This window comes from Strix uralensis, chromosome 8 (assembly GCF_047716275.1).
Source record: "Strix uralensis isolate ZFMK-TIS-50842 chromosome 8, bStrUra1, whole genome shotgun sequence".
Lineage (NCBI taxonomy): Eukaryota > Metazoa > Chordata > Aves > Strigiformes > Strigidae > Strix > Strix uralensis.
Genome location: NC_133979.1, coordinates 16,551,221 through 16,572,253, shown reverse-complemented (window position 1 = coordinate 16,572,253; position 21,033 = coordinate 16,551,221). Strand labels below are relative to the sequence as shown.

General features: G+C 42.9%; 1 protein-coding gene across 2 annotated transcripts; it reads left to right on the top strand.

Moving 5' to 3' along the window:
- Window positions 1-2,024: 2,024 nt before the first annotated feature.
- On the top strand, window positions 2,025-19,012 carry LPAR3 (lysophosphatidic acid receptor 3). 2 transcript variants are annotated; one of them, XM_074877207.1, is made up of 4 exons: window positions 2,025-2,065; window positions 7,622-8,143; window positions 10,814-11,571; window positions 18,393-19,012. In XM_074877207.1, exons 3-4 carry the CDS (start codon window positions 10,836-10,838, stop codon window positions 18,740-18,742), a joined length of 1,086 nt encoding a protein of 361 aa, XP_074733308.1. In that variant the 5' UTR covers window positions 2,025-2,065; window positions 7,622-8,143; window positions 10,814-10,835; the 3' UTR covers window positions 18,743-19,012. The 2 variants fall into 2 exon arrangements, with proteins under 2 accessions (XP_074733308.1, XP_074733309.1); XM_074877208.1 differs by lacking the exon at window positions 2,025-2,065 and adding an exon at window positions 2,150-2,266.
- The last annotated feature ends 2,021 nt before the right edge of the window (window positions 19,013-21,033 follow it).

Here is a 21,033-nt window from a genome sequence, read left to right as displayed (position 1 = left end):
ATTAGTCATACAATGTGCTCTAGTACCTGTTGCCCTGATGGGGCATACAAATACGTTGGGCAGTACGTGCTTCCTAGGCCTCTTGCTTGAGTGCAAGTTCTGCATCTCTTGTGATTGTGAGATGTTATTGCCAATGGCTCTGAACTGCCAACACCTGACTAAAGCAGGGCAAGTCCTTGGGCTTGAATTTTTTTCCTTTTATCTCTTTAATTTTTTTGCAGTGCTGTCTGAGGTAGCATAGCAAGTTGTGGAAGTACTTTCTGTTTTATGAACAGTGTGACAGGCTCATCACCTTCTGAGGTCTAGTGCCTCTCTTCCCTAAAGCAGGTGGGGTACATCCTGTACCCTTGGCACTGAGCCATGGTGCAGGATCCCCTAAGCTCTGACTCAAATGGCTTCTTTCCAATTTAGCAGGACATTCAGGATGACCTACCAAAGCCGTTGCTCAGATAAGTACTTGTTTGTGAGAGAATCCTCAGGGAATGAGGGAAAGTATTACTAACCAAAGGAATGTAGAAAATACTTACAATTCTTACTGATTTAATTTAAGACTTCATTTCTATAATGGAACCATAAAGGTTTCTTGTCCAGTATCGATTTAAAAAAAAAATCACATGAGGTGCTTGCTAGCTAGACTACTGCTTCAGCTCTACCATATTAGAGAAGGTCACTAATGATCTGTAGAAACCAATTTGTGTCTGCATCATCTGTTTGGTGTTTTTTTTTCTCTTGGGAAAAAGCTAAGAGCCAGTTGCTGGAGATTCTCATTGGCGCTCTATTCCACAGAGGTTAAACTTAACAGGAAATTTGGCATATGTTGACTCTTAATTCTGTGCATTAATACAGTTTTGAATACAGTTGCTGACTGGTAGGTGGTCCCACTCCAGCTGCTAAGGAGGCAATGTAGTCATGGAAGCAGAGCAGGAACATAAGCTTTTGCAAAGTGTTCTGAAAAAAAAGCTTTTGCTTTTGTTTCTAGTCTTCCCTGGGAATGAGAAGCTTTTGCTAATTGCTTATAGGACTTAACAAAATAGGGAGAGAAATTGATGGAAAGGCAGTGGGAAGGTTGCACTAGAAAGAAATGGGCAGGAGGAAGAGAAAGCTTTCTGAGCCATCTTCAAGGTGAGCATTCAAGTGAGGAGGATGGGTAAGAGTTGGGGCTCTTATTTTGGGGCCTTCCATTGATGGATGAAACAGGAAGAAGCTGCTGGAGTGGAGGCTGTTTGGTGTTTCATCTCTAATGTTCACATGCAAGGCTCCACCTAGCCTTTAACACTGTCTGGGTTTCATGCTGTAATCACCAGGGAGTTTCTGAGAAATGGAGCAGAGGCTTTCTGCTGAGATTTTCTTCTGCCAGTTCTGCAGCTCTGAGCAGACCTGTGAGTAGCTCTGTACGCCTTCAATCATCTATGTCTGGTCTCAGTAAATGATTCGGGTAGGTAGCAACGGGTCAGATCCATCTCATCACAACCTTAAGATAAATTTGACCTTGTACCACCTCCTACATTTGAGTTCGGCTTGTTCGTGGTAAAGCTGTGTGTGCCCAGCCCTGCCCTTTGGAGCTGACAGGAACCTCAAGGTTTCTGTATCGCTGTGAGGTAGTTAGTTCTTGTTTGCTTTTTATACTATGTTCAGAAGAACAGCTCCGTGTGATGCTGGAAGTGGCACATACGCCTGTCTACTGTCCTCATCTACTCACGGGAAGTGATTGGTGTTTTATTTGGGTTTTGCTTCTGCTTCCCAAACTGGGAATGATGATGGACCTTCCTACGGGCTCTTCGGGCAGCGCGGCCCCTCGCACTTCTGCCCCTGGGGGCTGCTCCGGGGGCTTCTCCAGGGGCTCCCGTCTCGACCCGCATCTCGGGGGACCCAAACCTCCGCACCTGGCAGAGAACAAACGCGTCAAAAACCGCGTTTCTGCGCGCTGCAGCGCAGGCGGCGGGGCGGTGCCGGGAGCGGGAGCGGGCGGTGCCGGGAGCGGGCGGGTAACGCGGGGCGGGAGCGAGCGGTGCCGGGAGCGGGCGGGCCCGCTCTGCGCGGCGGCGGCGGCGCTCCGGGGCTGCCGGTGAGTGGGGCCGCGGCGACGGGGCAGAGCCCGGGGCCGGCGGCGGCGTGGCCGAGGGAGCAGCTTCATCGCGGGTTTAATGAACCTGGTGATTTATTGACTGTTCTCCTGGTGGTCGGGCAGGAGAAAACTTTCTGCAGTTCTGTGAAACTCCTTTTCGCTCAGGCCGGGGTCCCCGCCGGCAGCTCCCGCCCCTTGCCGGTGAGCAGGACCGGGGGTCTCCTTGCGGGCTGGCAACCGAGGCACGGCCCTGGCTAACGCGGGGCTGCAGCTCCGTCATACGCGCGTCTCGGCGTCTATAGATACATAACGCGTATATCAAACCATAGGTGTTTCCTACCTGTAAGTTTCTATCTGTTGGGAACTTCGTCTGCACCGCAATGGATCTGTGCACGCATCGCGTCCTGCTGAGGCACCGTAGTAAGTGTGTAGCACAGCGGGGACTGGCACAGGTTCTTTTGTGAAGGTTTTTCATAAGGTATCATTCGAATTTATGCAATACACTGGAAAATGCATTTATCTTATTTTGCGCTATATCTTTTGATTAGTTTTTTTTTTCCTTAAGGAAAAAAAAATGCACTTTTGTACCTTTGTGTTTCCAGAGGACAGGTAGGTCGGTCTGTTCTCCTTTCTGTGATACAAATCTAGAAAAAGGCATTTCTTGTTACAGGTTGGTAAGGTGCGTTGCTGCAGCTTTGTTCTTTAAGCTGTGCAGAGTATGTGGTTTCTTGCGTGTTCTTATGGTCTTTGAAGAGGTATAGTAGGAGGCACAACTCAAACCAGTTACATGGTGAAAAATCTGATTTCACTAAAGTTTATCCATGTACTGAAAATGAAGTGAAATTAAAACAAAACAAATTTGCACAATCAATAAAGAAGCAGCAGCTCTTATCAGTAAGGAAAGCTGAAAGATATATTTGGCTTTTTGCAGAATGCCAGACTACAGTTTCAGAAAAGTTGGACTGACTGTATCCTTATCCTCCTGTGCTATGACTGTTAACCATTTCAGAACATCATCCAGGATAGTCTTTATGCTATCAGATAATGAAATAAAATCTCTGAAATATAAGGTTTGACATTGTGGAGAATATATTCTTCTTGGGTATCAGTCTTAAAGATTCACATACCTGGATTCTACTTTTAAGCCATTAGGTCTGTTTCCATGTGTCTAGCAAATATTTCTTGGAGGCCACAATTTCTACCAGTTCCCCTGAAATGTTTGTTTGCAAACCAGGGATCTGCATCTGTTAACAGATCAGATACAGTCAGGTGGCTTGTTTTAATCAGAAGTGGCATGATTCAGGTACTCATCAGCTATGTGCTGAAACTAAACAATAAAAGTTCACTTGGTTGTGCCTGTGCTGAAATAGTCTGTATTCAGATTCTGTTTTTGTGAAAGAAAGCTGATTTGTTGAACCATAAAATGGAGCTGATAGCGATCGATGAGCAGACCTGGAAGTTCTGCAGAAATGGAAAACTTAGTTTAGAAGCAGAACAGGTATTTTCTTCTAGGCATGTTTCACAATGTACAGGCTGTTTGAATGGCTTTTAAATACTTTAAATGCTGTGTCTGTGCCCGCATTATAGGATGACCTGCCAGCTCCTTCCAGAACCACACTTAAAGGAGACTAAATGAAAGCTTTGCAGTGAAGTTTTTAGTTTGAACTCCATATATAGATTTAGTAAACCGTAATTTCAGAAAGTCTTAAATTACCAAAGTCTGAAGTCTGAGCTTGTGGTAACTAGCGAGTTACTCAGTATCTGTCCCTAACAACTTTCTGCAGTGGATCAGAGCTTTAAAAAGCAGTTTAGTGGGGTAGAGCAGCTTTGTACTAAAGAGGTTTCAGGAGCTGGAGCCTGAACTTTGTAATACCTTGGTGCAGGTGCCCCTGTATCCCGGTGCTTCACAGTTCAACTGCTCGTGCCAGTTTGCAGCGTCTCGCAGAGGAAAAGCACTGTTGCATACATGTACAGGGTGATGCTTCTGTGCCCCGACAGTGATTTTTAAGCCTCTTATCAGTCTGTGTGTACAGAGTGCTGTGGTCTGTGGCTGGCGGTACTACTTCCTCTCTCTTCCACTTAAATATTTAGTCTTGAGGTTCTACGTTTTCGGTAGGTTTAATACTTTTAAGACCCTTTGTTTGTACCATATAGCCTTTGTATTTTATGCAGGATACATGATAAATAATAAAACCTTAGATGTTTCCACCACTGATATGCAAGGGTTGCCAAAGAATCATCTTGATTCCCTTCACCCCACTTCCTTCCCTTTTCCTTCCAAAAGATTATGCCATTAAAATGGACTGATACTGGAAATAACCAGAACCACGGTGGAGGCATGAGTGCTGCTGTACTTACATCAACTTCACATTATGTAGATGAAGCAGGCTTGGAGTGGAAATGGATGTGGCACTCTGCTCTCCTTATTCTAAAAGGCATTGAAGACCAAGATAGTGGGATAATGCTGCTTGTGGGTGCTCAATTTGAGTTCAGCCAGTTATCTGAAATTGGGGATACTTGAGTTACGAAGAAAAAATATAGGCAAACACAACCAGAGGTAGATTCCCTTGCTAATAAATAAGTTCTCTGAATTAAAAACTTACTTACTGAGCCTTACAGTTTTTTAATAATAACTTTTTTCCAATTTGTAAAGCTGAATTTAAAAGACGGCCTTTAAAAAGTGTATTCTCAGTTCCTTGAAGTGGACCATGTAGCATGCTGTTCATGGAACAGGCAGTGCCCACAGAATTTCCATAATAAATAAAATGTAATATGGCTACTTCTGAGATATTTTGTCCCTGTAAAACATATTAAATGAATGTTGGCTTCCATTGCATCCTCTAATAGCACCAGATGAAAAAGCTTTAGTTTAGATTGAGATATTTGGGCATAACTTTGTGTTCTTTATGTGCTTCCTTTCATTTTGTTTCTCTAAATTGATTTTTATTAGAATATCAATTAATTAAAGACAATTAAAAGTGAACCAGAGTACTTACCTTGCAAAACTCCTTCTTACAGTTACATATTAACATTTTTGGCCTCTCCTGTGTTACACACCCTTTTCTGCACTGGTATTTCTTTCTAAGCTGAGGTAACCTGAAAGGGTTTCTTGGGTTACTATGCAATCATTTGGTTGTGTTTTCCTCCGTGGCCGTGCATGTACGGAGGGTGTGGAGGGGAACAAGGAACCGATTCCCTTTTGAACTGGTACTACTTGTATGTATAGCTTGGCTGCTCAGTGCCCTGGCTCTCTTCTGCTGCCTGCTCATTCCTCTGGGAGTGAGGTGAGAAAGAGATTTTTGTTAACTGGAAACATAAAAGCAGCATCAGTTGTTTATCCAGAAGAGGAAGGGATGGAAGGTGTTCGCATCTGCCTGCGGCATAGGGTGCAGGCAAGCAAGAGCACTGATGCAGGGAGCTCTTGCCAAAGGCTATGTAGTCTGCAAGCCTCTAGGCACTCCTTCCGTGGTACTGTATCAAGGGCCGTCTGCTGCTTGTAGGATAAGTTTAAAAAGCCTAAACAGTATGTGCAGATAGGCAATTGCTGCTGCTTAATATTTCTCTGCAGTAACAGTCTGAACGCAGAGAGTATTTCAGGTGACTTGCCTCCTTGCTCTGCCACCAATGTCTGTGATCAGTCAGCATGATAAACTCTGCTTTCTGAAGAGCAACTTATTACAGAAGTTTCAAAATATCCTACAGAGATCTGTACTTAATACCTTGTCTTTGCTAACGGACAAGGGGAGGCAGGGAGGTGAAGTGCTCCAGCAATAGGCTGGCAGCCTGCCTGGTGTGCAGGCTGAGCCTGGGTGCTGCTCACTCCTGTGTGCTGTCCCATGGGCCTGCCCGGCCTGTACTGGCTTCGCTGTCTCTCCTTCTGTTTCAGGGTGTAACATTCTGGATGCCGACCACCCTGAATTTCTGCACAGAAGTCCCTGTACCAGCTCAGAAAAACCAGCAGTAAAGCAGGCTGGAGTTCTGCCTGGGCCAGCTTCCCTTGCCTCTCACCCAAGCTAACTTCCAGTCCTGCTGTAGGGCTTCACCACTGTCATCCTCCTATGGGTTCAGTCCTGCTCTGTGGACTTTTCAGTCCAGCTGCAGACTTGGCTTGGATCCTCTCACAGTGGCTCAGTGTGCCAGTCTGGGCTTGTGCTCTCCCTCCCTGTTGCATTTACACAGGAGCGGGGCAGAAGCCATCAAAATCCCCCAAACTGATGCCAACCCTTCAATAAGGCTGTGGCCAATGTATTGAAATAATTTGTTTTTTAATGGACAGGAAGGAGGCAGAAAACCACTGGGGTGTGCCATGAATCACATTATGGCTTGCAGGCTAAATTTTATAATGACCTTCTCATTAAAATACTATTTGAGTTTTCCTTCAGAAATGTTTGCATTAATAATGAGTAACTCAACTTAGAGCTGATTTACAGACCAAATTTAATTTTGAATCAAAGTGACTTAAAAAGTGATTTTTAATCACAGTTTGAATCAGCAAAATCCTTTATTTAAATAACTGATATTAAGTTTCATTATAAATATATAAATTTTTGGTAACTTTCTTGAAGCAAACTAGGTTCTAATTGAATGACAACTGTTAAAGCATGTTAGCTTGCGACTAGCTGAAGCTTTTGTCCAAAACATTATGTAGGTGATGTCTTATTTCACCAACTCTTTATTTAGATAGCTGGTGTAATCTATTTCTATATACTCATGCAAATTCTTGACTTTTATCTTAAGAATGGTGAAGAACATTCTGACTTGATACAAGTTGCATTTATATAGAGGAATTTAAAATCAATTCAAACATACAAGCTGTCTTTAAGACAAACAGCTCAAGATGTGCTGGTTTGTGAAGAATTCTTAATGTGTGCTTTTGCATTTGAAAGCAGTTTGACTAAACCAAATCCATTGAGATTTTTGGAACAGATGATTTCTCCCACTCAAAGCTTATGTTTACTGAGAGTGGTAGAGGAAACACGCTTCACAGCCCATCAGTTTCTGATCTTTGTAGCCACTCTTGGTTGAACCGAAATAATTAAATAGATTGAAATAAGGAAAAGAACCTTTTTGACAAGTGTATGCTTTTGGCACTTGCAAAATTTTTATTATTTGCTTGCGAGTGACTTGTGGCAAGCTAATAGCTCAACCCGTCTGTAGAATATGCAATACATGGTTATTGCTGTCAAGCTTTTGGAGGTCTATATGGAGGGCTATAAAATACAGAGTGGCATAGAAGAGGTGAGTGGAGATTGTTTGCTGTCCTTTCCCATAAAAAATGAGAAGTATCAAGCTTGTAAGACCCACTTTCAAAGTAAAAGAAAGCAATTCTTCATGAAGTGAGTAGCAGAACTGGGGATCTTGTTGCTGCAGACTCTAGAAGATTCTCTGTTGTCTTTATAAGGCTGGGCTCACCAGTGTAGCTGTTTTTCTATTTCAGTTTCTATTATTTTAAAAACTTTTCCAAACAATATTTTGCCTGAATCTTAAAATTTGTGTGTACTTAATAAACAAATCTGAAATATGTAATATTTAAGGGTGTTTTTTTTTCTTTTTAAGTTTAAACCTGCCCTGATTAAGATAAACATCTCTGCTTTGGCTGCAGAAGAGAAGACCTGGAGAATAAAGTCTTGCAATGTGTTAAACTGTGACGTGCCAGGAAGTATGGGATATCCTATCGCACATCTCTCATGCCTGGTGTGGACTGGGGCAGGCCCACTGAGGATACAGTGGCACAGTTCTGTCACAGCTGCACAGTTCCCCTGAAGGCTTGTTCTGCTGAGAGGACTTAAAATGAAGGTGTGAAATCAACCACTGTCCGTCTGGAAGGACCCTGGAGTGACAACTGGGTTTTGTACATAGGCTGATATAGCTAGCCAAGTGTGACATCTTTGCTCTGAAGGACTGGGATGCAAACTAGCTACTGTTCAGCTACTGCTTTGATGCAGCTTCCATCTGAACACCTCCAGAGTCTGCCCTGTGACCCTGAGACCTCAGCTGGATTCTCTTCTACTCCCTCCTGCCTTATTTCAACACCTGAAGACATCTCTTTCAAAATCATTTGAGCTCTGCCGTGTGACAGTGAGTGTTTGTGGTGTGATTATTTTGGTGGAGAATTACAGATGTGTGATTTATTTTTTTTCAGGTACTACTTCAAATGATGGGATCTCAATAAGCTATTTAGCATAAGTTCATAATTGATATTTTGGATTTCTTTAAGCTTGTTCTCCAGACGAGATGCAAAAAGTATCTGCAGATATTTTTCTGTCACTGCAAGTAAAAGAGATTCATCTGTTGAGATGATTACACAGTAAGATACAACATGTTCGGAAAACCTTCCCTATAATTTTCACAGATTTTTTTTTTTTCCCCTGCCATTCTTGCACAAAATGCTGCTTCTATTTGCAGGCATTTGGGCTGTTCTGTAAAAGCTTCATGTCAAGCTCAGCAAGTCCTTCACTGCTTTGGTGGATAAGCACAGAGGCATCTCGGATGGGCAGGGTTCCCAGCACTCAGCTGCTTGAGTAGCTGTTGCCTGCAACTCCTCAGGGACTTCTGGTCACTTACAGACTTAATTTGAGTTTTAAGTACTTCCTAGGTGAGAATGGGGAATGTACTGACTGCCCAACTCCTCTATATTGCCCTGAACAGGGAACAGTAGGCATTGAATTCCGGTTGACTCCTTACAGTCAATCCGAGTTACTGAGGCTTTTTTATTTTTAGATGAAGAGATGCTCTGTAATGCTTCAGCACAAGGGATGATTTACTTTTTTCCTTCCGCTTCTTGTCCTTAAGTAATTGTTCTTAGTTCTGACTGTGTACTTGAATTTGATGCTTTAAGTAATATATTCTTTTATAAAAGAAGTGGCTGCGTAGGTTCTTGAGGGTAATAAAATGGACAACAATGTCAAGTGGCTTGCTTTCATGTTGACTACTAGATGTAGGGTGGGAACTGAGGAAGAAAAGGCTAAGGAGCTAGTTCAGAAAAATATTAAAAAACAACTTCACTTTGAAAATATTAATCATGGAATAGTGCAGGTTGATTTAAAATTATATAATACAAATATTGCATGAGAGAAATAACACAAGTAGCATAACTTAAATGACAGAAGATGAGCCTTTTTATCTTAAAACTCAGAAGGAACCTTTAATATAAATGTGGTTTGTTAGCCAGCCACCTGGGGATTGCTTAATTTGCTTCCCGGTCCCTGGAGAGATGAGATATAACTGTTAAGTCACCACAGTATAATAATAGACTAAGTGAACCTGATCTTTATCTGTGATCAATTTTAGCTGTAGAGGTGAAAAGCTTATGCTTCTTTGTATCTTTCTGCCTATAACCACTACTTCTAGGGGTTTTTTTTTTTTTCCTTTTCAGTCTCACTCAGTCTATTACTCTTGCACCCATGGCAGCCTGAGGCTCGCAGGGAGGTTTACAAAAGCTCTTAGTGTTGCTGCCTCTCCTGCAGCTTTGTATCCCGATACTTCCTCTCTTCTGTCCTGAGTCAAGCACCGGTTTGCCACTCTGTATAATAGCTAATGTGATTAAGATCTTGTGCCAAGGTTGAATTCCTAGGTTTTGCTAAAACTATACAATATCTATTAATGAAGTAATTGTTAAAACCCTTATTCAGATACTGACAGTGAGTGTGAGGGCTAGTGATGATCAGATGCAAACTCTTCCTACTAGGCTGTGAGACCCTGCGCAGGGTCTGGTCACCATGAGTAATTGCTGTCAGAACTGCCTATGTAAATGAGTTTGAGTTCAGTTTGGTTCGTTAATAAGGGCAGTAAAATTGCCAAGGCAGCTGACATTGACCTCACCAGAGTAGCTGAAGTGTGATGTAATCTGGAACGCAGACTCCCCCTTCCATCATGTTTAATAGCCCTGTGTCCAAAATAGTGCTGAGTGGGTATAAGAAAAAAACCCCAGCACTACTGCTGTTGCTGGGGCTTGCTTTATCCTGTGGTTGGGTAGGGAACTGTGTTTTGGTTTTGAAGATAATTAGGCTGTGTGGTGCTCACAGGGCTCTAGGTTGACAGCCCAATAAAATAATCTCTGGCTTTACAGTAGTCAAATGTGCTGAAAAGGGAAAAATATATTCTATGTATTTACTTAAATCCTGTAGCAGTAAATAACAGATGTACTCAGAATGTATACGCCCGTAGCATCTTATATACATACATTATTATGTTTATTAAAATATAATTGAAAAACCAAAAAATATTTTTCCAGTAATAGGCCTTTTATTGCTTACTCAGTATAATGGAAGAGTTATGATTTGTGCTTCACTGTCCTGACTGGATACATTGAGAAATGGAAATAATGATGGCTGTGGCTCAAACGTGGGATTTCACAGCAAGAATGGCTTGGCTGTTGCTCAGATTTTCTTTGTGACCTCCAGAAAGTCACTCTTAACCTCTTAACTTCCACTGTGTGGCCTGTATGGTATGACTGCTAGTGCAAAAGGACTGTGCTGGGGTTTTGTAAGTGGGTAAGTCTTTTGAAAATTCCTGATTCATGGAATCATCATGCACTGCAGTCCTCCAGTGGACAGAATGTCTCCGTCTCTATTAACTCAGTGTACTGTATGAATTTTTACTTAAGGCCTTCAAATATATACCCTCTCATGTCCCTGTCCTGTCCCCCCCTCCCCCCAGCAAAAAGATGTTAGGTATGGTGATTGAAGCAAGGACCAATAGTTGGTTTTTTTAATCCTTCTTCCTTTTTCCCCCTTCCACCCTTCCTAGGATGCAGGGGCTTTAATCCAGGATGAACGAATGCTACTATGATAAGCGCATGGACTTTTTTTATAACAAGACAAACACTGACACAGTAGATGAGTGGACAGGGCCAAAGCTTATTGTTGTTCTGTGTTTTGGAACATTTTTCTGCCTCTTCATTTTCATTTCAAATTCACTGGTCATAGCAGCTGTGGTCAAGAACAAGAGGTTTCACTTTCCCTTTTACTATCTCCTGGCCAATTTAGCTGCTGCAGACTTTTTTGCTGGAATTGCCTATGTCTTCTTGATGTTCAACACTGGCCCAGTGTCTAAGACATTAACTGTTAATCGCTGGTTTTTGCGTCAGGGCCTTCTGGACACCAGCCTGACGGCTTCCCTGGTGAATCTCCTCGTCATAGCTGTTGAGCGGCACATGTCGATAATGCGGATGAAGATCCACAGTAATCTCACGAAGAAGAGAGTCACCTTTTTAATTATATCAATCTGGGCCATTGCTATTTTCATGGGTGCTGTTCCTACCCTGGGTTGGAACTGCCTCTGTGACATTACTGCTTGCTCATCCCTGGCGCCTATTTACAGCAGAAGTTACCTGGTGTTCTGGAGCATCTTAAACCTAGTTGTCTTCTTCATTATGGTGGTGGTTTACATAAGAATCTACATGTATGTCCAGAGAAAAACTAATGTCTTGTCGTCGCACACTAGTGGATCCATCAGCCGTAGGAGAACCCCTGTGAAGCTTATGAAGACTGTCATGACTCTCTTAGGTAAGAGACTACAAACCATGGCATGCAAGACTGGTGGTGCCAGTCAATGGGTTTGTGTGGTTTTTTGGTTTGTTTTTTTAACAAAACAAAAAAAAGTCTACCCCCCCAAAACAAAACAAACCCTCATCAAACTTGTAAGTGCTGGAGTCATTTAGTCTTCCGTCTGCTTTAGATAATGCAGTAAGTGTCGCACCAAGCGGAAATGCAAAGTAGAGGCCTGGTCAACGTGAAGAAGAAAAGTGTCTCTATTTGGTAGGCAGCTTGTTACAAAACACAAATTATCTACAGTTTGTTGTGGGGGGTAGGAGGGAAATACAAAACCGCTTTGGAGGAAGGCTTGTGAAGATTCACAGCTACCGAGTAGAACGTTTTCAAAATAATGGTCTTTAACATCTGCACAAGGCCATGAATCCTGTGGTTGGATGGGGATAGTTTTCTTTGCACTTCTTCCTCTTGGCTGTTTCTTAAACATCCTAACTTCTTCCTCCTGGAAATGCACCTTCCCTGGGGAAAGGAGAGGATGCCTGGTGGGTCTGTGACTCCAGAGATTTACTTTGCAAGGGGAGAATTCACCTTCATTCTGTGAAGATTGCACAGTGCAAAATACTTTCAGGTGATGATACTGTATGGCTTTGGATCTCTAGATCATTACATGGGATTTGACCTGGATCCTGCCCTAGAGACACTGTTGATATTTGTGTGGCTCAGATCACTTCAGCTAGGTGTGATGTAGCTGCTTATTAAATTAGGGATGCACAGAGCGGATGATTGATCGTTAGAACAAATACTAGCTGTAGCAGTCAATTTTTCCCCAGAAGGACTTGAATCTGAGAGAGATGTTTTATGAAAGCCAGGTATGGCTCGTGCAGCTTGCTGCAGGTGGAACTGGGGGGGACACTGGGACACTTGGGAAGTTTGGCTTAGGTGGTGTGAGACTCCAAAAGCACAAATATTACTTTACTGCTCTGTCAACTGTTCTGGTGTTGTATGAGCCAGCACAAGAAAGGTGGAGCTTTTGGGAAAGCTGGTGTCCATGTATACCTGGGACACCGTTGTGTCATACTGCGACATGATATTACTAGAGAGCTCTGTGAGAAAAGTGTCACTTTTCATGAAGGTAGAAGTTGGCTGGGTAGGAAGCTCAGGCTGAGGATACTTTTTTCCTGTGTGGCCTATGTGGATGCTGTTTGCACAGTCTGGTGTCTGGTGCTGTAGCACACAACACCTTTGTCTACCGAATGATGTCTTAAAATGCTTTAGAAGCTGAGGTCCGTTAAACTTCACAGTGCCTGACCTTGGAAAAGAAAGTGGACTGATGGTTCAAGCAAGTACAAGGTTCTCACTTATGCTCCTGTGTCTTCTGAAGTTGGCTTGTCTGCTGACAGAGCCTTTCCCTTCTAAATCCCTCTCATTTTCCCTTCTAAATCTCTCCCCAGTTGTCGTTCCTTTTTTCCCCCTTGGTTTTATGGCACCTATAGAGAGACAATGTGGTGGTTGTTCCTGTCCCCAGCTTGACTAGCACGGACAAGATTCAGTCTTTTGCTCCCCCTGAAGCTTTCGTGCAGTGAAACTTAAATCATCCACCTGGAAGGGGAAAATCCCTGTAGGAAAACTCTGAGTTGTTCCAAATGTAGTTCTGCCCTAAAGCATAAGCATTGGGTGGACTGTAGTTAACTGATGCATTGGAAAGAGAAAAAGAAAAACACTTAAAAATCAGTTCTCTAAGCATTTCTATGCAAGGCAGAACTGCAGGGTGCTTTCTGGGAAATTGTATGCAAATATATCAACATGCAGAGCCTTGTCTAACTTGTCTATTTATATAGTTAATATTACTTTAGTTTTGTATAAACTGAAGTTGGTGGGTGCTGAGTGAGTGTTGGAATAACTCTGTTAGCTCTCAGTGCCACGCATGCCTGTCTGCAGGTCAGAGCAGAGTGGGGGTCTGCGTCCGGGGGAGAGGACACCCAGCTGGCTGATGTGGGAGTTGGAAGGACAGTGACAGTGGCTGCCATTTGCTAATACCTCATCTGCCTGAGGCGGATCTTCAGTGCTCACCACAGCCGTGCTGCTGCATGGAAGTAAACACCACTCTAAACTTTATTTTCAACATATTCTTTCTTTTACTAGGGAGAGGGGCCTTAGGAATACAGTGTGATTTAAAGATCAGCATTAGCTTTCTCTTATTTGCAGAATATGGCTTTTCAGCCACCAGATTAAATGCTTTACCCAAATTATAGTTTCATGATAGCGAGTGCTGGGCCAGGCAAATTTAACTTAGAAAGCCTGAGTGCTACTTCAGGTATCATAATTTTGTATATTTACTTTGGCAGACAGAAACAAAACCAAAACAAAGCCTGCTTCCAAAGAAGTCGAATTAGTGTATGTGTTGCTGGGTGCAAGATCTACCCCAAACTTCTGTGTTAGAGGAGATCTATCTTGGCACGTTCCTTTGTATCAACTCACCAAATTTTGACTCTGAGAGGCTTTTTATAAATGTTTATTTCTAGGAATGTGAATTTTATTTTTTAAAACAGTTTGAAATGTACATTCCTGGACAAGTCATTCAAGCACACTGTGCAAAATGTATTAGAAACTGAACAACCACATTTTCTGGCCTTTCTGATTACCAGAGGAGTCACTAAGTGACAAAATGGATACTTCTAAAACTGTGCTTACACCTACTGATGCAACAACTGATAGCTATATGCAGCATGTGGATTTTGCCCACGGCAGTTATTTTTAATGTCTTGTTCCAAAACATCTGAAGATGCTTTGGAATACGTGCCTAATATGGCCTTAACTAAAAATGATTCCAGGATGCTCTGTGGCTGGATGAAGTATGATGAGAAACAGAGTTCTTGTTAATGTGCTCTGTTGGTTTTATGGGAGGTTCAGGACAAAGTCCTACTGCCCCTCTGCTGTGTGGAAGGAGGCTGCGTGTATCTGGGTGCTGCTGTCATGCTGCTCCTCCCGTCTGCCTCCACCTCTGGTTTTGGGGAGGCTGGTGCTGTGGCTGGCTGCCCCTCCAGTAAAACATCACTGTTCTCTCTGGGTGGAGTTCTCCTGTGGTCCCACAGTTAGGAGTTGGGAAAATCTGGGTTTCGGTTTGACTTCATGGGTTCATGGTGACTGCAGCTGCAGGTGGCTTTTTGCACCACTCTTTGTTGGACTTGGATGGGCCCTTCCAGAAGCTGGGACTCAGGTCTCTGTCATCAACCTGTTTCTACCATAACCCTTAAAATGATCTATCACAGGATAGGAGCAGCTGAAATGGCTTTCCCTTTGGTGTGTTAAACCACAGGAAGTTATCTGGTTGAAACTGGAAGATGGGAAACCTAGAAAAAGGGGTTAAAATCCTCTTAGACTGACCTTGTGGCATAGTCCTAGCTAAACCTGTGACTGTAGCTTTGAAGAAGGGTGGCTGCAGGTGTGTGGGTATGTGATTTTCAGGTGGTGTGTATGTGGTAGCTCATCTGAACTTGGCAGTGAGATTCCCGCTGAAATAGCAACTTTGGGTGGATGATTTTCAGTTTTAGTGAATTTATAGTTTAATTGGTAACTTGCTGTTTTAACTTGGGTGCACATGTGGCAAAGGCAACTGGAATCTATTGGACTTTTTTCAGCATTGGCATGCTCAGGGACAGCTTTGATGTGCAGAGTTTTACAACGTGATGCTGCCAAAGCATCAGTAGTGCTTCCAGGTATACAGTATTTAATTTTCAAGCAGAGATGATGTAATCTACAAGAAAATCCATGTTTAAAGCTAGTGGAAAATCCTCAAACAGACCTTGAGGCATTGTGATACCTGATCTCCCATATTCTGGTGGGAAGACTCAGAGCTGCTGTTCTGATTCACGTTGCAGCCAGGCTGTATTTTATGTCACTTTTGTGAATTTTAGAGAGTGACAGAAATTAAATTCTTTTTGGAGTGTGGCACATTGTCAGGGAGAGGAGCTCCTATGGGATAAAAAGTCTGCAAACAAGAGAATTGTGAAAGGGCCAAGACAAAGGTATATATTTATGTTTAACCGTGGTTCCCTCTGAAAGCTCTGTGGTAAAAATAGCAAAACCCGAGCAAGGATGCGAGTCTGAGCCATGCCTCACTTTCATCTCTCTGGTGCTAAGAGCAGGGTGTGAATCACTTGTCTTGTCTCCACACACAGCAAAATGTATTTTTGATAGAGTCAAAGCAACAGCCCCATGAAAGCATTTCCCAGTAACTCTGACACTGTCATTGCATTTTCCCCATCCTTGTCTTCAGTCGTGGGGCAGGGGAAATGTGCAGAGATGCCTGCAGATGTCTCTTATTTTCCCTTTTGCTACTCAACCCTTTTAGGGTTTTGCCTGTATAGGTAGACAGGGATATATCCTGGGAGTTCACGGACTAATCTTGCCTGGGAGCTTGAGGTTTTGTTTGAATGAGATATTTCTGTGTCTCTTGCTAAATGTGGCTTTGGGGTCTGTTTTGTCTCCTGATGATTTCTATGAAAGCATGGTTGGACCTTGCATGCTTTGTGGTGCACATGGTCAAAATGCTTTCTGTGCTTGTTCTAAGCAGGATTTGTTACCATCTTAATTTCTGTATGGAGCTGGTGTGTTGGTGACTTTGCCAGTGACCCTTGGTGGCTAGCAAAAGCATTCTGTCCAAATACTTACAGAGACACTCAACTAGCCACAGAAGTGTTGTCTGGGTGGTCTGGTTCCAGTGCTTGGTAGAACAGATGGGATCTACTGGTGAACCCCAGGGCAATAAATCAGTACCGTGTTTTCTCCATTGTAGATTGTATAAGAGAGTTGGTGTCACAGCTGCTTACTCAGCACATTTGAGCCAAACCAATGTGTAGTATAGAGACTGACCAGAGAAAACAAGTGTTGTGGTAGCAGCTTGCAGCTCCTGATGCCAGTGAGCAATAGAGGAATAACTTTATATACCATTATGGCCTGCCCATCTGATGGGCACCGTGTCCATTAAAATCGTGAATCGGGAGAAGCATCCAGTGCTGCTGAGACCAGCCCGTGTGCACAGCACAGTGGATGGGATGCCTGAGGTGCCGCCAAGTCCTGGCTCCAGCACTGCCTGGGTCCTGACATGAGCCAGGCTGCCCTCCCACTGCTTGCTTGCACAGCTCAGATATGGTAAAACCAGAGGCTTTACCAAAAAAAAGCTCAACTTGCTTACCCTACCAAAATTGTTGAACAGATACCGACACCCCCAGGGGAGCTTTTTAGCATGTAGCTGCTATCATCCTTATTTGTTTGATTATTTTTTTCCAAGCCCAAAAAAGAGGAAACTGCTGTTATAAATGATTGGAATTTCCTCAGTACGTTGTTCAAACTGTGACCGTTGTGCAGAGTTGTAATTTTCTATTTCTGTATGTCAGACAGCAATTGTGGCTTGTGCTAAGTTAGTATTATCATGCATATGGCTATTCCTTCCTTGGGCTCAAGGCGAGGGATGACAGGCTGCAGTGCTGGGGGGAGGCAGGAGGGTAGATGGGGCAGTTCGGGGCCCTCCCAAGCTCGTGGTCAAGAGCTGCATTTGGTCACGATGTTCCCCCTCCCCACCAGTCCTGCCCACACCCCTGTGTTTATGGTGGGGATGTGCAATAACATGGAAAGATGCAAATGCAATACTGAACTTCCTTCTAAGCTGTGGTTTTTATGCTTTCTTCATGTTGTCTTCACTCTAAGATCTCTTCTCCCTTATTCCCCTTTTCCTTAATTCTTTTTCTTTTTTTTTTTTTCTTTTTTTGAGGGGCTGGTGGGAGAGGAGTGTGTTGTTCTACTTTTTCTCTTTCAGCTTTTATTGTCACCTTGTGTCTTCATTCTCACAGGGACTGTTGTCATTCCTGCCTTACAGCTGAAACATGAGAACTCTGCTGCTCCTGGGCTTGTCCTGCAGTTTCTTGCTATATTTTGGGGAAATGCCTCTCTTGCAGAGTTTTGTTGTTTCCCCATCAGTACACTCTTACTTCCTCATCCTTTTTGTCTTTTTTTAAATTTTTATTTGTATTCTGTTCTTTGCTTCGTTTCTTTGCCCTGAATGCTACATCCTTTGGTTCGTCTTTGCTAACTCATCTATTTTTTTCTTTCTCTCTTTTCATTTCCAACTGAATTTGTTTCCTGGATCCGAGTTGTTGGGTCTCAAGTACCCAGCATGCACAGCCTGGGAGGGAGAAGTGGAGAGCAGTGGGCTGCTACTCCAGCTGGGGAGCCAGCAGTGCTTTCGTGTCTCAGAGGGGTGTGTGTCCTAGAGTAGCTGCACGGTTTCCAGCCAGGACGTGTTTAAACCATGTGACTGACTCTTGTTTTATGAATTGGGCAGTGTGCCCATAGCTCTGCAGTCAGCTGTAGTGAGATAGAAGACATGTCTCTTCTTTGGATCGTATTGCGGCAGTGGTGGAAGTGGGCCACCTGGTATCTTCTCCTCCAGCATATGAGAGAGATGGAGAGGAAGTCTGTGGTCAGAGCACCAGTTCTCTGCTTGTTAATGCTCCAGAGCTCTTGTTTATTTATCAGCATGCACAAATCACTATTGTGATGACCTTTCTCCACTTGTGTTTGAGCTGATGCTGTTAGCAGCTGTATTCTTGCTCCCTGCAGACTTCTGAGAGCTGCCCTGCCTTGTGCTCAGGGCTTGGCAGAGAAGCTGTAGTAGTTATAATTTTGCTATTGTCATTAGAATTTTGTCCTCTTCTGCTTTTATCATTCTTGTGTAGAATTCTGATGAACCCAATAATCTTGTAAGATGCAAAAAAACCCCCAAACCTCTAGCAGTTTGAAGTCTTTTTTTTTTTTTTTTTAATCTCCTTTATTTCTAGGTGCCTTTGTTGTCTGCTGGACCCCTGGTCTGGTCGTCTTACTGCTCGATGGTCTGAACTGCACATACTGTGGGATTCAGAATGTTAAAAGGTGGTTTCTTCTCCTGGCCCTGTTGAACTCTGTCATGAATCCAATAATTTATTCATACAAAGATGATGAGATGTGGGGTACCATGAAAAGGATGATTTGCTGCTCCTCTGAGGATAAGAGCCAGGACAGACGCTCATCACGGATCCCCTCAACAGTTCTCTGCAGGAGCACGGATACCTCAGGGCACTACATTGAAGATGGCATTATTCAAGGGACAATTTGTGGAAAAGGAGATCTTGGTGACAAAGAAAACTCCTGAGCTGTTCAAGGGACTGACTTGGCTGGAAAAGGAGAGGGGGAGGGGAGAAGTTTTGTAAGAGAAGATTGACTGGCAAAGCTAGTAAACAATATATCCACTTTGTTCCAGAGCCTAAACTCCAGTGTTAACAAAAGTTCTTATAAATAATTGCCTGATGGAAAAACACTTTGTAATGAAGAAAACTTTCTGTGCTGCCGTCTTTCTCCTTTTTTTCTTTTAAGTACATGAAATTGTTTTTTCATATGAATGGAATAAATACATCTCAGAATTCTTGTGCATGGAAACAAAATGTAAGCAACGTAGTGAGACCCTCCTTAATCTCCTACAGAGAGAATAAACCTGCCTCACTGTGCAGGCTTAGCATTCATTGAGTATTTATGCTTTGAACAGTTTCTCTGCATCTTGAGGAGGATCATAGGCTTGGTTGGACAGAATTGTGACCTGTTTTCTTGGTTTATGAAGTTTCATAAAATAGTTCATACTTACCTTCTCTCTTCCTCCTCCTTATCTTGCTTTCAAAATAGGTAGTTTGGTGGTTTATTAAAGCTATGCCAGAAACCTGGCTGTGATGGGAAGCCCAGACCAGACACCAGAGTGCATGAGTATGTCCGACCGTGAATTGTTGGGATCTGAGAGTACATAAAGCACAAAAGTCATTATTACTTCCATAGTGGGGTGAATTCTGCAAGGAGATACATTGCACTCTGCTGCTGTTGTGTATGCAGACCTTGAGAGTGGATTAACAGAGGAGCAGTGTGGCTGTGTCCATTATGCTCATTTCATACTTCCCCAGATAACATCAAATGAGTGTGCTCACCCCTCTTTAACTGCTATGCCACTGAGAGAAATGAAATCCAAAAGTCTGTTTTAAGAGGGCAAACTTTTAAGGGAAGTTTAAATATACATATATACAGGTTCAATCAAGCTATTTAAAATAGAAATTAATTTACAGGAAAAAAGCCTGAAACCAACCTAAACCCCTACAAGAGTGCAGTGTGAATTGATTGTCTGACCTTGTCTGGACCACATTTAACCTCTGATTTGCAAGCAGATCTTGCTAGAGGTACTTGAGGAAGAGGCCATGAAACAGCAAGCAATGAAGGGCTTTCAGCGTTGTGACTAATCAAGTCTAGTGTTGATACAGCCACAGCCCAAAAAGCTGAAGTTTTGACTTATGGAGTATGCTTTCATGGAGGATCCAGCAATTTAAAGCTCAAGGGTAAAGTTTTTAAATTTAAACTTTTAAATTAAAAATTGGAATGTAGATTTCTCAGTACTCTGAAAACCTGGCTCCTGCTGTCTGGTTTCAACAGCAGTGAGCTCCCTGCTACCCATCTTAATTTCAAGAGGAGTTACCTGTGCTTTCTCCTAGAGAAGGTCTGATGCCTGGTTTTAAAACAGGTGATCGTGACCAGAGGTCACTTTGGAAAGTTTGGAAGTTTTGAATACTTGAAATTGTCAGTGAACACCACTAAGAGCATGTTCCACGAGGCAGAAAGATAAAGATCAGCTGTGATTTGGGCAAATTCTTCCCTTGTGGTGCAACTTGCACGTGGTTACCTGGACTGTGTTGGTCAAAGCAGAACAAGTACTTGGCTCAAAGGCCAAGTTGCAGTTTTGTAGAAGGCACTGGGGAATTTTATAGCAGGCCTTAGCTTCTGAACACAGCAAGCCCCTGTTCAGAGATCTCTCACATAACACATTACCTTGTAGGGATGTGGCCTAACATTTCAAGGTAGATGCTGTATTTGAGTAATGCTGAAAATGTTTACACATGTTTTTTGCCATTATAATGCAATGTTCTTGTGCAAATACTACTTCATTAGTTTGGTGTTTTGAAAAGTATGCAAAGTGGTGCTTTCTAGAGCCGGTGGCATTGCAAAGGCATAGCATGCAATCATTCCTGTCCCTACAGCTACTTACAGCACACAGTTTGTGTTAACTAGGCTGAAGCTCCATATACAAAGCTAATGGAAAATAAAATGCTACTTCAAAATAAAGTAGTTGTTTTGTTTCCTGTTTGGATGGTGAGTGAACATTACTCGACAGAACAGTCAGCAGTAAATGGCTGCTGTTACTCTTCCTCATTTCCACAGATCCATCCAAGCTAAAACTGATCAAACTGCAGATAAAAATGAAGATGGGGAAATGTTTCATGTTACTATGAGGCGGTGTGAGGGGAGGGATGTTTTAATAAAATTTTCATGTTTACTGGCAATACTAGGCAGTGCATTACTTGGTTGAATCAGGCCCTGAAGAGAGCTTGGATGAAGATCTGGAACATCTGCAGC